The sequence below is a fragment of the Corylus avellana genome, chromosome 2 (assembly GCF_965113065.1).
Source record: "Corylus avellana chromosome 2, dhCorAvel1.hap1.2, whole genome shotgun sequence".
Lineage (NCBI taxonomy): Eukaryota > Viridiplantae > Streptophyta > Magnoliopsida > Fagales > Betulaceae > Corylus > Corylus avellana.
This window is the reverse complement of record NC_142491.1, coordinates 12,280,631-12,295,141: the sequence shown is the minus strand read 5'-3', so window position 1 is coordinate 12,295,141 and position 14,511 is coordinate 12,280,631. Positions and strand designations below refer to the sequence as shown.

The 14,511-nt window shown below is 34.2% G+C and overlaps 1 protein-coding gene and 1 long non-coding RNA gene across 2 annotated transcripts; both read left to right on the top strand.

Moving 5' to 3' along the window:
- The first annotated feature begins 2,156 nt into the window (after positions 1-2,156).
- On the top strand, positions 2,157-3,328 carry LOC148587336 (uncharacterized). Its single transcript, XR_015911447.1, has 3 exons — positions 2,157-2,278; positions 2,379-2,489; positions 3,207-3,328. It is a non-coding gene; the product is annotated as an uncharacterized LOC148587336 (long non-coding RNA).
- Positions 3,329-10,089: 6,761 nt separating this feature from the next.
- LOC148587335 (putative disease resistance protein RGA1) lies at positions 10,090-12,812 on the top strand. Its single transcript, XM_088512553.1, has 2 exons — positions 10,090-12,701; positions 12,803-12,812. The coding sequence occupies exons 1-2, from the start codon at positions 10,090-10,092 to the stop codon at positions 12,810-12,812; spliced, it is 2,622 nt and encodes an 873-aa protein (XP_088368679.1).
- Positions 12,813-14,511: the final 1,699 nt, after the last annotated feature.

Sequence of the window (14,511 nt, the reverse complement as noted above, 5' to 3'; positions counted from 1 at the left end):
AGGTATTACCATTACCACCACACATCATTGCCAGTGAGATCACTCCAACAGGAGATTCACGCCAAAAGACAAGAGCACATAAAATCAACTCTAGAACAAAATACAGAGGACCTCTAAGCAACTCCCTACAAGCACGGATATGGGGTTCTTTGCTCTCAAGACCGAGGAATAAGCGTTACCTATGCATTGGATGGTATCTATTTGGTACAGATCTAATCTTAAACTTGATGAATAGTCATGGGTTAGTGGATGTTGTTGCCTTTGTTTGGCCTGATTGGTTGATGACTGTAACTTTAGCTTCGGCTATGATTTGCTTCAGAGTTTTTTGCTCTCTTTGTAAGAGCTCTTGCTCGCAACCTTTTATCAATGAATGAGTATGAAATGTTTTTTATTTCAAAAAAAAAGACACCATTTAAGAAGTTCGATTTACTGCAGTACTTTTCTTGCAACAACCTCTTAACTGTGGTTGTTGCCTTCACAGGTTGCGATTCTTTATTGAGCCCTTTTGCCATTCCTTGTGCTGCCCTTGAAAATACCTGACTTATTTATGATCCTTCTAAGACCATGAATGACACCATTGCTTGTCTGTTACTGTTATTTTCATTGTACTGCATTTTTTATTTGGGCTTTGTTGTTGGGTTGCCCACACTTTTGTTGTTGTATGATCCATAACCCGCTTCCCCTTATTTGAATAAAAAAAAAAAAAAGTGTCCAACTAAGACACTTTATGTCAAGAAAATTGGTACCAGATTCTTCTAACATAAATTTCCTAGAAACTAAAAATGTCGGAGACGTAAAAGAGTAACTTTCAAAAATGTACGGCACTGCATTCATTATTCTTCACATATCATGAGAAATAGTTAGTCTCTATACTTGCTCTTTCCCTCAACCTCACTTAATCAATTTGCAACTGAGAACCTGTGTTCATCACTCTCCTCCAATTCCACACTACTGTCATCTCAAACAACCGCTCTCATCAGATCTTTGCCCACCCCTACACGACGTTGTGTGAGTTGCACTATCAAGGAGGATTGAACGTTGACAAGTGGGACAAAGCACAGATTGGCCCCTACAGGGGAATTGGTATCCAAACGTTTGGTTTTTTGTCTTGTTTTTCAGCTTTTTTTTTTTTTTTTGACCCAAAAAAAGATGGGATGGTTTTTGTACTTGTTGATAACGCTGTAGATGCAAAATGAAAGAGGATGACTTACACTACTGGATCAACAAGCTGTAGATGCAAAATGAAAGAGGATGACTTACACTACTGGGTTCTTTGGGCTTGAGCCTTGCTTGGTAAGCTTCTATTTCCTATTATTAACTGCTACTAGTACTTAAAATTTTTTGTACTTGTATCTCATTTTTTTATGTAAATATTTGGTTGGGTTTCTAGTATTTGTTTTGATAGATGTACTGCTATGATTTATTGGGTTACGCTGGAAAACTACATCTGCTAGTTGGAAGATAATTATTGTCCAATTTGTCATTGTATAATATATTATAGATGGCCATTCAAAATGTTCGTGGGGTTACTCATTAGAAAAGAGTTATTCTTGAGTGTGCCTCTAAAAGGATAGTAGTGAGTGATATATGTCTTCTGGCGCTTCGATTGTTAATATTCAAAAGTTTTACATAAGTTCATCGAATGATGATATTGCAAGTATAAAGTTGGGCTTGGAATTGCCTAGGAGATTACTAATGAGCTAAGCCATTGCATAGGCCAAAGTTATTTTGATGACATTGAACATCATTGGACATTTTCTATTGGCTTTTCCATATGCTCCAAGAGCCTTTATACAGAGCTCTTAATTTGTTTTTTTTAGAACCATTTGATTGATAACAAACATTTTCTCTAGAAATAAACAGCAAAATTAATTGTTTACTTTTTGGCCTGCTTTCCTCTTAAGCAGAACATTTCTGTTTGTGACAAGTTATTACTTAAGTTAGCTCCATTAATTTACTTTTTTTTCTGTTTTTTTTAAAATTACCTTTTTCCGCTTAGAACTCAAGAGTGTTTTTTTTAATAGTTTTGTCTTACTGTGAGGTGTATGAGCAATAAACCCATTAATAGTTGCATGAAATGTCATACATACGAAGTTTATATATTTTTTTAGTTGGGACTTTGGTTGCTTTAATTTGAATCTAGATCTTTCTTTGATTTTTCCTCCCACCTTACATACAGTGTATTGCTTTCACAGGAAAATATATATAGAGATATATTTACAAAAGAAGACCAATCAAGCTAATATAATGGGCTGAATGCTGATTGCAGCATTTGCAGGTTTTCTATTTGTTTACCTCTGTCTCTGTCTCTCTCCTATGGTTCTCTACTATCTTTCAAAGTATCAAATTCCAAATCTTAAAAGCATTTATACTTGCAGCTATGATTCGGAACTGAGGAGATATATAGCAAGGAAACCTACTAGAAAATGTGCCATCTTTGCTGAAACTTTGGGGGTTATGTTTTTTGGTGTTACTCCTGACTCAATATGGTATGAAATAGAGGTTGTTGAAGACCTGCGGTTTTCGGAGTTAATTGTTAATTAGATTGTTTGATGTGTTTATTTAAACTAGTTCAAATATTTGATGTAGTTAGTACTTTCAGTTGGTTATTACAATTTGGTGATTTACTTGATTGTTTATGTATATCTGTAGCTTTTCTTGGTACTGAAACTAAGATAATGGGGCATGCATCTATTCACCACTCTCTCTCTTTCTCTCTCTCTCTCTCTTTTGGTTGATTTGTTGAGATTATGAATTCTTATCAGATTCCAAATTGTTGACATTACTCTGATTTATCCATCCATGATCAAGTACATATATTTTCATGTGATTGTTATTATTATTTTTTTTCTTTTTTAATTTTTACAGTACTTAGGTTGATGCCTTACCAAAATTATGGAGAACATTTAGTTGATTTCAGTTTCCATTTAACGACTGATAATTGATGTAGTGGAATTATCATATACAGTTGTAATTCCACTTTATTTAACATGTTGGTTATAGAGGCACTGTTAATATTGAACTTCTTTGAATGAAAATAAAACTTTATTTTCAATGATTGAGACTATCTCTGCTGGGTGTTAATTCAATCCTTTTTACATTGCTATTTGAGCAAGGACTCTAGCTTTGAGCTCAGGGTTCCATGATCTTTCTTCTGTTTGTGAAATTGCTAATTTCTTGTAATGCTGTATGATATCTTTCTTCAGAAAATGAGAGTTGTGCTACCAATATTAACATAAGGGCCCTTACAGGGCAAAGTAGCAGAAGAATGTTGAAGCATGAAGCCAAACATTTTTCCTAATTGCATTTGATCAGAGAGCTACAGATCACTTTTGAAGCCAAACAGTGTTCCCAATTGATCAACTTAAAGATAATTAGAGATTTTTCTTTTATTTGGAATTGATTTGTTTATGAATAGAAAACTCTTTTGTCTCAAAAAGGGTAAACATAATTGGTTTGTTGATGAATGGAATGGCTATTTCCTTAATTTTCTGTAGTGGTCATTCTTAGCCCTCTGTGACAAATATAATTTCTCGCAACTATGAAAAATAAATAATAGCAAGTATATGTCAGTAGATGATTATTTTGAAGGTGGAAAATATCTTATTGGTACTAAATAATATTAATTCGAAAAATAAATAATAAGATACTTACAATGCAAGAAATTAAAATTAAAGCAAGGAAATATCTCACAATGCTATAGAATTATGTAAGAGCGTTGTCCTTAAATGTTGATTTTTTGTCCCGTGGAGTATTCAACTCGGTACGATTGGGTCTGTTGACACTTAACCTTTAAGGATTAGACTATAGTGACTATCTTAATTAAGGATGCACTTCAAAGTACGAATGTCAAATAAACAACCCTTTAGTTTAACTACAAGATTCAATGTAAGAAAATGAAAAATGAGCATTGAATTGCTCTATATTTCTCTCTTTAAGTAACAAAGTGAAATACTAGAACCAATAATGAGTTATGAATGGCGAAGTTGAAAACTGAAAAAATGAGTATGAAACTTTTTGATAACCTTTTTGTCTAAACTTGATGGTCTTTATTTATAAACGTGGTAAGCGACTATTTAATAAAGACAAAAGTCATAACATGCTATGATTCTTAAGGTTCATGACCATACATTAGAGACAATGAAAATTAGATACTCTTAATTTCAAATGAAATGGAGATAAGCGGGTTAAATAAAAAGGTGGGATAAAATTATCTCAATTTTAACTATCCCAATTTGTACACTTTTTCCAGGATCCATTTTCAAAACAATGGCTTCAACGTATGACCTTGGTTTTACCAATACATAAAATCAACACTAGAACATAATACAGAGGACCCTCTAAGCAACTCCTAAAAGCATGGAAATATCGAAACAAAATCACCAAGAATTACATAAAATGTCTTTTTACATAACTATCTCAAAGCTCTTCCTACCCTTACGTAGAGCTCAATCGTAGGTATTCTTACCATTACATAATATTTTTTTTCATTTTGTAACAGAAGTTTAATGTGGGTTGTTAAACTTTGGAATGCACCTTTTATAAAATATTTGCCATAGTAATTATTTAAATGATGTGTGAAGTTTTTTTAACAAAATAATGCACTGTTCATTCTTTAAGAACCAATTGATAATTATTTGAACTCTGCTCTTCCTTTAAGTCCTATGAAATTTCCACTTTTTGTGTTTAGATATTTTTATTGAGATGCTGATGCAACTTTAGGGGTTTGTTTAAGGCAAACCTTTAAATTGTTAACCATGCCTTTGATTAACACAAAAATACTTTTGGATCATTATTTTCCTCAAATAATGTTGGAAAATGTAAATTAGTACAACAAATAATGATATGTCACAAGAATGCAAATTTTCCCCATCTGCAATGGCACCAGTGTCTATTTAATAGTTGAGATGGGCTCGAGACTGCTAACAGATTTATAATGACCCACTTGCACTATGCCTTTGACAGATGCTTGATCAGTACTGAGGCATGGAAAGTAAGTTCAACTTATAAATTGGAATGTAATTGCCTAGAATTTGTAATGGATGTGGACCATTTGTTTTTTTTTTATAAGAAGCTTGGATCTAGACAACTGATGACATAATTGGCCTAATTGAGTTCATCTTCTGTCTTTATTGGTTTATTTCTACCCTTTTGAGCCCTCTCTCTTTTATATAGCCCAAGAGCATTCATATTGTCCTAGTTAAAATAGCTGAACAGAAGAGAAGCTAAAGAAACCTCTCCATCTTGCTAAAGAATTGGGCCAATTGGCTAGTTGCTACAGGCCTCTGCAATATATATTCTCCTTCCTCTAATAAATTACTCAACTAATGATGAAGAATAATGTACATGGAGTTACTCTTTTGGAATATGATAACGCATCAATATTGGTTGGAAAAAAAATAATGTTACATACACTCTCATTTTCGTACATTTATTTTTACACACCTTTAGATGACTTGTAAAATTATTATTAAATTAAACACAATAAAAATTCATTCTAAATTTAATAATAATTTTAAAAGCCAGTTAAAAAATGTCTGAAAATGGAGGTGAAAAAATGAGTGTGTCATTACGAATAATGTTAGAAGTCTCTCTTATGTTCCTCCAAGAATAATGTGGCTTTTAAAATTGTCATTGGGCTTATGATTCAAAAAAATTGGTTAATATACTTAAGTCGACCCAAGTCCATTAGCTTAGACTTTTTGGTTAGTGTGATGTCAAAATATGTATATTATGGTACGTTTGGCATTGATATTTCATAGACAAAAAGTACAATTTTAAACAAAATCATAGAAAATAAATTGTCTGGGATTACATTTTAAAAAAATTGAGATTTGAAAAAGCTAAAAAATCTGCATTTTTCAAATCGTAGGTAATGATGTGTTTTTTTAAAAACAAACAAGTTTTAAAAGTTAAACTACAATTTTAAAGGTTAAACCGCGATTTTGCCAAACGCTTAACTGTGTTTTTAAAAATGACGTTGTCAAGTTACACATTTTAAAATCGTTATTTTTAAATCGCACTTTTTAAAACCGCAAACTAAAACCGACAAACTCTCAGACAGCGTATCTCCTAACATTGATAACACAACAAGTGCTCAAGGAATTTTGTCAAGTGCTCAAGGAATTTTGTGATGGGAAGACTGATGGAGATTGCACTTGGTTGATTCCATTCTTTGAGAAGCTTCTCATCATTCTGCAAGCCCATCACCTTCAAAGCAACACGGCTAACATTCAATTACAGAAGAAGCAGAATATTAATGGACTGCAATATCGGAATCAATGTCATCTAAATTTTGGCTCCCAAAAACGGAGAACCCAAACAGAGGATCATGAAAGACGTGGGGATTGGGAAGTTGTGTTGTAGTGTGAGTTTTCCGAAGCATATTTCTCATGGACTGGGATTCCTTTGGTTTTATTGAATGAGGCGTAGACTATGTAATTCCTTAAGTTATTTTTACAAATAAAAACTTTTTGAACTCAATTATTGTATTTTTTAAAGAATCAAATTAATTAGACAAGGGAGCTATCTAGAGGACAGCATGCATGATGATCATCAAACTGTAAAAAGATTCCCGCCAAACAGCTTGATGAGCATCATTATCAACTTTATCTTTGACCCTACCACAATGGGGAAGATTGAAGATAAGGCATCAGAAGAAAAATAAGCGCTACTTTTGAAAAAGCATGCAGAAGAATACTTTTGGATATTTTTTTCCTCAAATAATGCTGGCAAATCTAAATTAGTACAACAAATAAAGAATGAGTTGCAGTGCAAATATTCCGAATGTCTATATAATAGTTGAGATAGGCACAAGACAGCTTACAGATTTATATAAAGACCCACTTGCACTTTGACAGATATTTCATCACTAAAGGCATAGGAAGTAAGTGCAACTTTTATGTTGCAATGTAATTGCCTAGAACTTGTAATGGATGTGGACCATTTTTTTTTATTTTTTATTTTTTATTTTTATATGAAGCTTAGATCTCCACAACTGATGACATAATTGGCATAATTGAGTTCATCTTCTATAGTCTTTACTTTGCTTTTTATTGGTTTCTTGTTACCCTTTTGATGAAGTGCATTGACCCTTCTCTCGCTTAGAAATTGATTCTCTCAAGTTGATTAACAGGAGAGAAGGTAGTCCATTTAAGTGAAGAACGGAATGTTTGTTTTACATTTTTGTTTACAGTTTTACTCTTCACTTAAAAGGGACCGGATCCTCTTTAGTTGAAATCAACTCGCAATGATACAAATACCTCTCGCGCTTTCATATAACCTAAGAACATTCACGTTTGGCTCAGTACTTAATAGTTGTTTTAGCTAATGCTGTAGACACGGGAAAAAAAATCTGGCTAAAGAATTGGCCGGTCGCTGCAGACCTCTCCTTCCTCTTAAAAAAAAAAAAAAAAAAAAAAAACTCAACTAATGATTAAGAATAGAATACATAACATGGAGTTACTCTTTTGGAATATCTATGACGCATCAATCTTGGTCGGAAAAAAGTAATGGTACATATACTATTACTTTCGTACATTTATTTTCACACAAACCTTTAGATTCATTATTAAATTAAACTGGGTAAAAAATTATTTTAAATTTAATAATAATTTTAAAAGTGTCTGAAAATGGAGGTGAAAAAAAAATGAGTGTGGCATTATGAGTAATATTAGGAGTCTTTTTTGTGCCCTTCTAAGCGTAAGATGATTTTTAAAATTGCCATTGAACTTATGATTAAAAAATAGTGGTTAATATACTTAAGTCAACTCAAGTCCATTAGCTTAAACTTTGGTTTGTATTGAAGAATAGTGGTTAACATACCTAAGTCAACCCAAGTTCATTAGCTTAGACTTTTTGGTTTATGTCGTGTCCAAATATGAAAAATATAAAAAATCTGCATTTTCAAATTATACATAATGATGTGTTTTTTTAAAAAACGCACAATTTTTAAAAGATAAATTACAATTTTAAAGGTTAAATTACGATTTTTCTAAACGTTTAACTGTGTTTTTAAAAATCATGTTGTCAAATCACACATTTTAAAATCGTAACTTTTAAATTACACTTTTTAAAATCGCAAACTTAAACGGACAAACTCTCGAACAGCATATCTCCCAACATTGATAACACATCTAGTGCTCAAGGAATTTTGAAGTGCTCAAGGAATTTTGTGAAGCGCTCAAAGAATTTGGTGAAGGGAGACGGATGTAGATTGCACACTTGGTTGATTCCATTCTTCGTGAAACTTTTCATCATTCTGCAAGCCCATCAACTTCAAGCAACGCTGCTAACATTCAATTACAGAAGAAGCAGAATGGACTGCAATATCACTTTAGTCGCGTAGACTGTAGGCAGCGTGGAATATAGGCAAAGTTTTGCGTGTTGTCATATCAAGGGCTATAGTGTAATTCTATGGTGAGCCAGTGGCGTTAGTTGTTGTTTTTTCGTGATTTGTTTTCAAATCGGTTTCACACGTGTTTTTACAAATTCTTGTTTTTTAATTGTGGCTTTAGATTCCTTTGGTCTTTGATTTATGTGTGGCCTATGATCCTTTCCATTAAACCAGATTGAGAATTTTTATTTTTTAAATACAATCTAAAAAATGGCTTGTTGTTAAAAAGGCATACCAACGTCTCTATTTTTTTTTTTTTTTTTTCTACATGTTCACATCAGGGGAGGAAAATGAGTGAATAATTCAATTTAGTGACATCCGCGTCAAGATGCGTGATCACTAGCGATTGAGCTGCCATTTGAAGACGTTAAGACGCTATTAATGTTTGGTAAATCTCACAAAATTTAGCAAAGTAAAAATTTATCCACTTAATTAACCAATGATATTTTGAGCAATTTTTAACTAAAGTCTAGTACTAGATATTTCTAAGAACAGTTTTATCAGTTAATTGATGGCATTTTGTATGAAATTACATCTAATAAAATAAAGTAAGTGCAACTTTTATACTGCAATGTACTAGAATTTGTAGTGGATGTGCACCTTTTTTTGTTTATATATATATATATATGAAGCTTGGATCTCCAAATCTGATGAGATAATTTTTTTTTTTTTTTTGTACCGACGAGATAATTGGCCTCTAGCCAAAATAGGCAAAAGATTATTTTAACCCATATATAGAAAAAAAAAATAGGAAAAAAATTTCTCAACTAATTACTTTGGCCAATTGCTACAGTGCTCAATAAGCTCAACACTGCATTTAAATAAATAAATTTTTTTAAAAAATAAACCTCATTAATATACATCAGATTACTCTCGGAATATTTCCACTAAACTATGAGACATCGATCTTGGTGTGAAGTGTGCATAGTTTGAATTCAATCCCTTTTTAGTGTTCTACGGCTAATTATGAGGCTCAGTGTAGACAACTAGCAGTAGTGTGTGATGTAGTAGTCAAAGTCAGCTTGTTGTCATATAAAGGGCTATAATGTTTTTCTAAAGGATGGGGAACATCATATGCGTTCACTTATTTTCATATAAAGGCTCTAGTGCACAATTTGTTTTCAATGTACAAAATCTAATACAATGAATTTGTAAATGAGAGATTTGAAGAAGGTAATTTTTAAGATTCTTGAAGATGACCAAAAAAAAAGAAAGAAGCGGAACATAGCATGTGAAGAGAAAGAAGAGTAGTCTATCATTAACAGCTTTATCCACGTGAAGATAATTGCTTTGATGCATTTTTGTGAAAAAAACAAAAAAAAAAAAAAGGTTTGACCGGTAAAAAGAAGAAGCTCTTGTGAACGTTGGTGGAAGGAAGGCGTACAACTATAAGGAGAGAGAAAAAGCAAAATCAGTAAAAATCAATCCATGCGTGTGAATGAAAAAAGAAAAATGCGAATGAAAACAAGTTAATTAAAAACATTTCTGCAACATTACTAAAAAGTGTCCAACCAAGTCATAATAATTGCTCGTTCCTTCACTCATCATTTCTTCTTCTCAACACATTTCTGCAATTCTACCCTTCAACTAACTACTTCACTCATCATTTCTTCACTCTACCCTTCAACCCCTTCCATCAACAGCGCTGTGTAGTTTCACTTCTGAGCATTCATTCCTTCACTCACCATCAGGAAATGGCGGAACCACTTCTCTCTTTTGTTGCCGAGCAAATCATTAAGACTTTCGGCTCACTTGCTGTCAAACAGATTAGGCTGCTAGGGGGTGTCAAAGATGAGCTTCAAAGCCTCACCGACACCGTTTCAACAATCAAAGATGTGCTTCTCGATGCGGAGGACAAACAAGCTGCAGGAGACCGTGCTGTTAAACGTTGGCTCGAAAGGCTAGAAGATGTGATTTATGATGCAGATGACTTGCTGGATGCCGTTTCAACTGAAGCTCTAAGAAGAGAAATAATGACCCGTGATAAGAAGTCCAAAAAGGTACGCATTTTCTTTTCCAAATCAAACCAGCTTGCCTTTCGGTTTAGAATGGCCCGTGAGATTAAAGCCATCAGAAAGAAGTTAGATGCCATCAACGCCGATAGGCAGAATTTTCACTTGGAAGTACGCCAGGTTGAGCCACGAGTCGGGAGAAGGGAGAGAGATAACACTCATTCTTTTGTACCTGCGGAAGTAGTTATTGGGCGAGAGGATGACAAAAAGGCTGTTATACACCTTCTGCTGGACTCCAACGTTGAAGAGAATGTTTCCATCCTTCCAATTGTTGGCATCGGTGGATTGGGAAAGACAACACTCGCTCAATTCGTATTCAATGATCACCAAATCCAGATACATTTTGAGCTCAAAATGTGGGCGTGTGTCTCTGATATCTTTGATGTTAAAAATATTGTTGCAAAAGTCTTAGAATCTGCAACCAAGGAGAAACCAGCAGACGCTGAAATGGATACATTGGTGGCTAAACTTAGAGAAAAAATCCAAGGAAAAAAATACTTCCTAGTGTTGGATGATGTGTGGAATGGTGAGCATAGAAAATGGTGTCGCTTGAAAGAAGTGCTGATGGTTGGTGCAAGAGGCAGTAGAATAGTAGTGACTACCCGCAATGAAATCGTTGCAAAGATCATCCGCCAGGAAAGTGTTGCAAGCATTATTGGGACAGTTGAATCATATTCCTTAAAAAGTTTAGATGAGGATGCATCATGGTCTTTATTTAAGCAGAAGGCCTTTGAGAGAGGACAAGAGCCAGAGAATTCAAGCATTGTCGCACTTGGGAAGGAGATTATAAAAAAGTGTTCAGGCGTTCCTCTGGCCATATCGACAATGGGAAGTTTACTGGGCTCCAAAAATTCAGAAGCAGAGTGGTTGTCTTTTAAGAACAATGAACTCTTAAAAATATCTCAAAATGAAACTGACCTCTTACCAACTCTGAAGTTGAGTTACGACCATCTTCCTTCACATTTGAAGCACTGCTTTGCTTATTGTAGTTTGTTTCCAAAGCATTACAAATTTTCTTCACCAGAACTAATTCGGCTTTGGATAGCACAAGGGTTTGTCAAGTCTTCTGATGATCAAAGCCGATGCTTGGAAGAGGTTGGTAGGGAGTATTTTATAGATTTACTACAGAGATCATTCTTTCAAGAAGCTGAAACCTTTCTGTTTGGTGACTATCGATGCAAAATGCATGACCTCATGCATGATCTTGCCATATCAGTGGCAGGATCGTTGATGGCCACATTAGGTGATAAGGAGACAAACATCGATGAGAAAAATCGTCATCTATCATTGCGTGGTTACAATAAACATTTTTCTTCATTGTGTGAAGCAAGTAGGATACGTTCATTTCTTTGCCTCGATAACGATGTGTATAAGTATAAGATTGATTGTGATGCAATTTTTTCAAGTTTCAAGTTCTTGCGCATGTTGGATCTGTCTAGTGGAGATCTTGATTATGTGCCAAGCTCTATCGGGGAGCTGAAGCATTTAAGGTGTCTTGATCTTTCTGGCAATAAGAATATCAAGAAGTTACCAGATTCTATAACTAGGTTGCACAATTTGCAAACATTAAGACTCTTTGATTGTGAGTCACTTAAAGAATTGCCGAGAGACATTAAAAAATTGGTCAATCTTAGGCATCTTGATATAGATAGCTGTGATGGTTTGACTTATATGCCACAGGGATTGGGGCAACTGAATAATCTTGAGAGTTTAACAGATTTTGTGGTCCACTTGGGTTCTAACTTCAAGCACTGCAGTGGTTTACGAGAATTGAATGGGCTCAATAAGCTAAGAGGAAGTTTAAAGATTTCAAATCTTGGACGTGGGAAAGATGTTGCATTAGAATATAAGGCTGCAAATCTAAAGGAGATACAATATCTTCATTCTTTGAGTTTATGCTGGAGTACTAAAGGATATGTCAATGATTGGGACGTTGTTGATGATGAAATGCAATTGGAAGGCTTCCAACCGCCCCCAAATCTGAAACATCTACACTTATATGATTATCCGGGTTTAAGGCTTCCGAGTTGGGTTTTTTCATTGAGAAATCTTGTGAGCTTGTGGCTAGTTGATTGTCATTCATTAAAGTCTCTCCCCCTTCAACATCTCACTTCCGTTCAAGACTTGATTCTTGAGCGTTGTCTTGACCTTGAGCTAGCCAATGATGAGGATGGGATGCAATGGCATGGCCTTACGAGCCTCCTCTCTCTTTCCTTCAGTGGACTTCCAAAATTGGTTTCTCTCCCCTCAGGACTTCAACATGCTACCACTCTACAAAAGCTTAGACTTTCGAAGTGTGAAAGCTTGAAGGCTATACCAGATTGGATCCACAACTTCAAATCACTTCAATACTTAGACATTTATGAATGCTCCAGTTTGACATCACTGCCTGAAGGAATGCGTAGGCCAACGTCTTTGAAGAGCCTAACAATTTGGGGTTGTCCCATGTTATTGCGAAGATGCGAGAATGACACTGGTGAGGATTGGGCAAAGATTGTTGACTTTCCAGGGGTATACTTAGTTCTAGCACCCATGCATCTTTGATCCTGAGCCTTGCTTGGTAAGCTTTTGTTTCCTATTATTAATTGCTACTAGTATTTAATTTTTTTGTACTCGTCTTTCTTTTTTTTTTTTTATGTAAATATTAGGCTGGGTTTCTAGTGTCCGTCTCTCTCCCATTGTCCTCCACTATCTTTCGAAGTATCAAATTCCAAATCTTATAAGTATTTATACTTGCAGTTATGATTCATAACTGAGGAGGTTGAAGACCTATTGTTTTTGGAGTTAATTGTTAATTACATTGGGATTTACTTTGTTGTTTGGATGTATTTATTTTAACTAATTTTTTTATTTATTTATTTAGTTAATACTTTCACCTGGTTATTGCAATTTGATAATTTACTTAATTGTTTATGCATATCGGTAGTTTTTCTTGGTACTGAAACTAAGATAATGGGGCATGCATTTATTCACTACCACTTTTTCTCGCTCTTTCGGTTTATTTGGTAGCTTGGAAATATTATGAATTCTGATCAAATTCTTCTAAATTGTTGAGATTACTCAAATTTATCAATCCGTGATCAAGTATTGTATATTTTCATGCGATTCTTATTGCATTTGCTAAAATCATATAAGTTTGTGCACACTATTTGACAATCCTTGGTAGTCAAAAGTCTGTAAGTGTCGAACAATATTTTTTGTGTTCAACTTTAAGGGAGCGGGAGGTGAAACCTACAAAATGAAATGTTAGTACCTCGGTCAAGGACATTGTAAGAGCTTCTCAGGTTTACATACTATAGTCTATTTTTGGAAAGTAGCCAATCTTTTCCATTTGCCCTGAATAATCTTTAATCCCAAAGAAACAGAGAGCAAAGAATAGTCATAGCTAGTATTGTTAGCAAAACAACTTATAAGCTTCTTGGATGTAGCGCAACTATAATTTTGCATACTGCTAAGTTGAAAAAGGTAGGTTTCATGCATTTATGGGCTTGATATTGTCAAATTAAATGTAGTGGGAGTTTCTTATTTATGGATCAAAGTTTCTGATTTTCTGAATGTTTCTGAATCAAGTTTCAAAAATCTTGTATCTACTTTGAAATATTATAAAATTCCAATCAAGTATATACTTACCAAAAGGATTTATCGGTTTAAGAATGTATGGGTTGCCCTGAACCAATATTAGCTAATAGAAGCGTAACGTCTGTGATTAAATGGTTTGGTTACTTTTTATGGTTCTTGAGGAGTCAAGAAGCATTCCTATATCTAGGCAACAAAAGATAGTCAGGAAGCATTGCCCTCAAATGCGACATTGATTAAAAATGAGGATACTGAATGCATAGCATTTGAATTTTTCGTTTCAGAAATTTTAGAATATGAGTTACCTTTTATTCATTGAAAGGGAAAAGGGAAAGTGTACAAGGAAATTTTCACTCGTTTACGGGATATAGTCCTCTTTTGATTGGATTGGGTCAGCATGCCTATTGCCTTGTTCATTTTGTGATTGATGTGCCGGTGAAAAGACTGAAGGATATGATTAAAAGAAAAAATTAGCGGGCATGATATGATAATCTATTGACTTGAATAAAATGTCTCCTACCATCTGTA

Excerpts from the sequence above, each read along its gene's own strand:
- LOC148587335 (XM_088512553.1), top strand. The coding sequence starts at position 10,090 with ATGGCGGAACCACTTCTCTCTTTTGTTGCCGAGCAAATCATTAAGACT.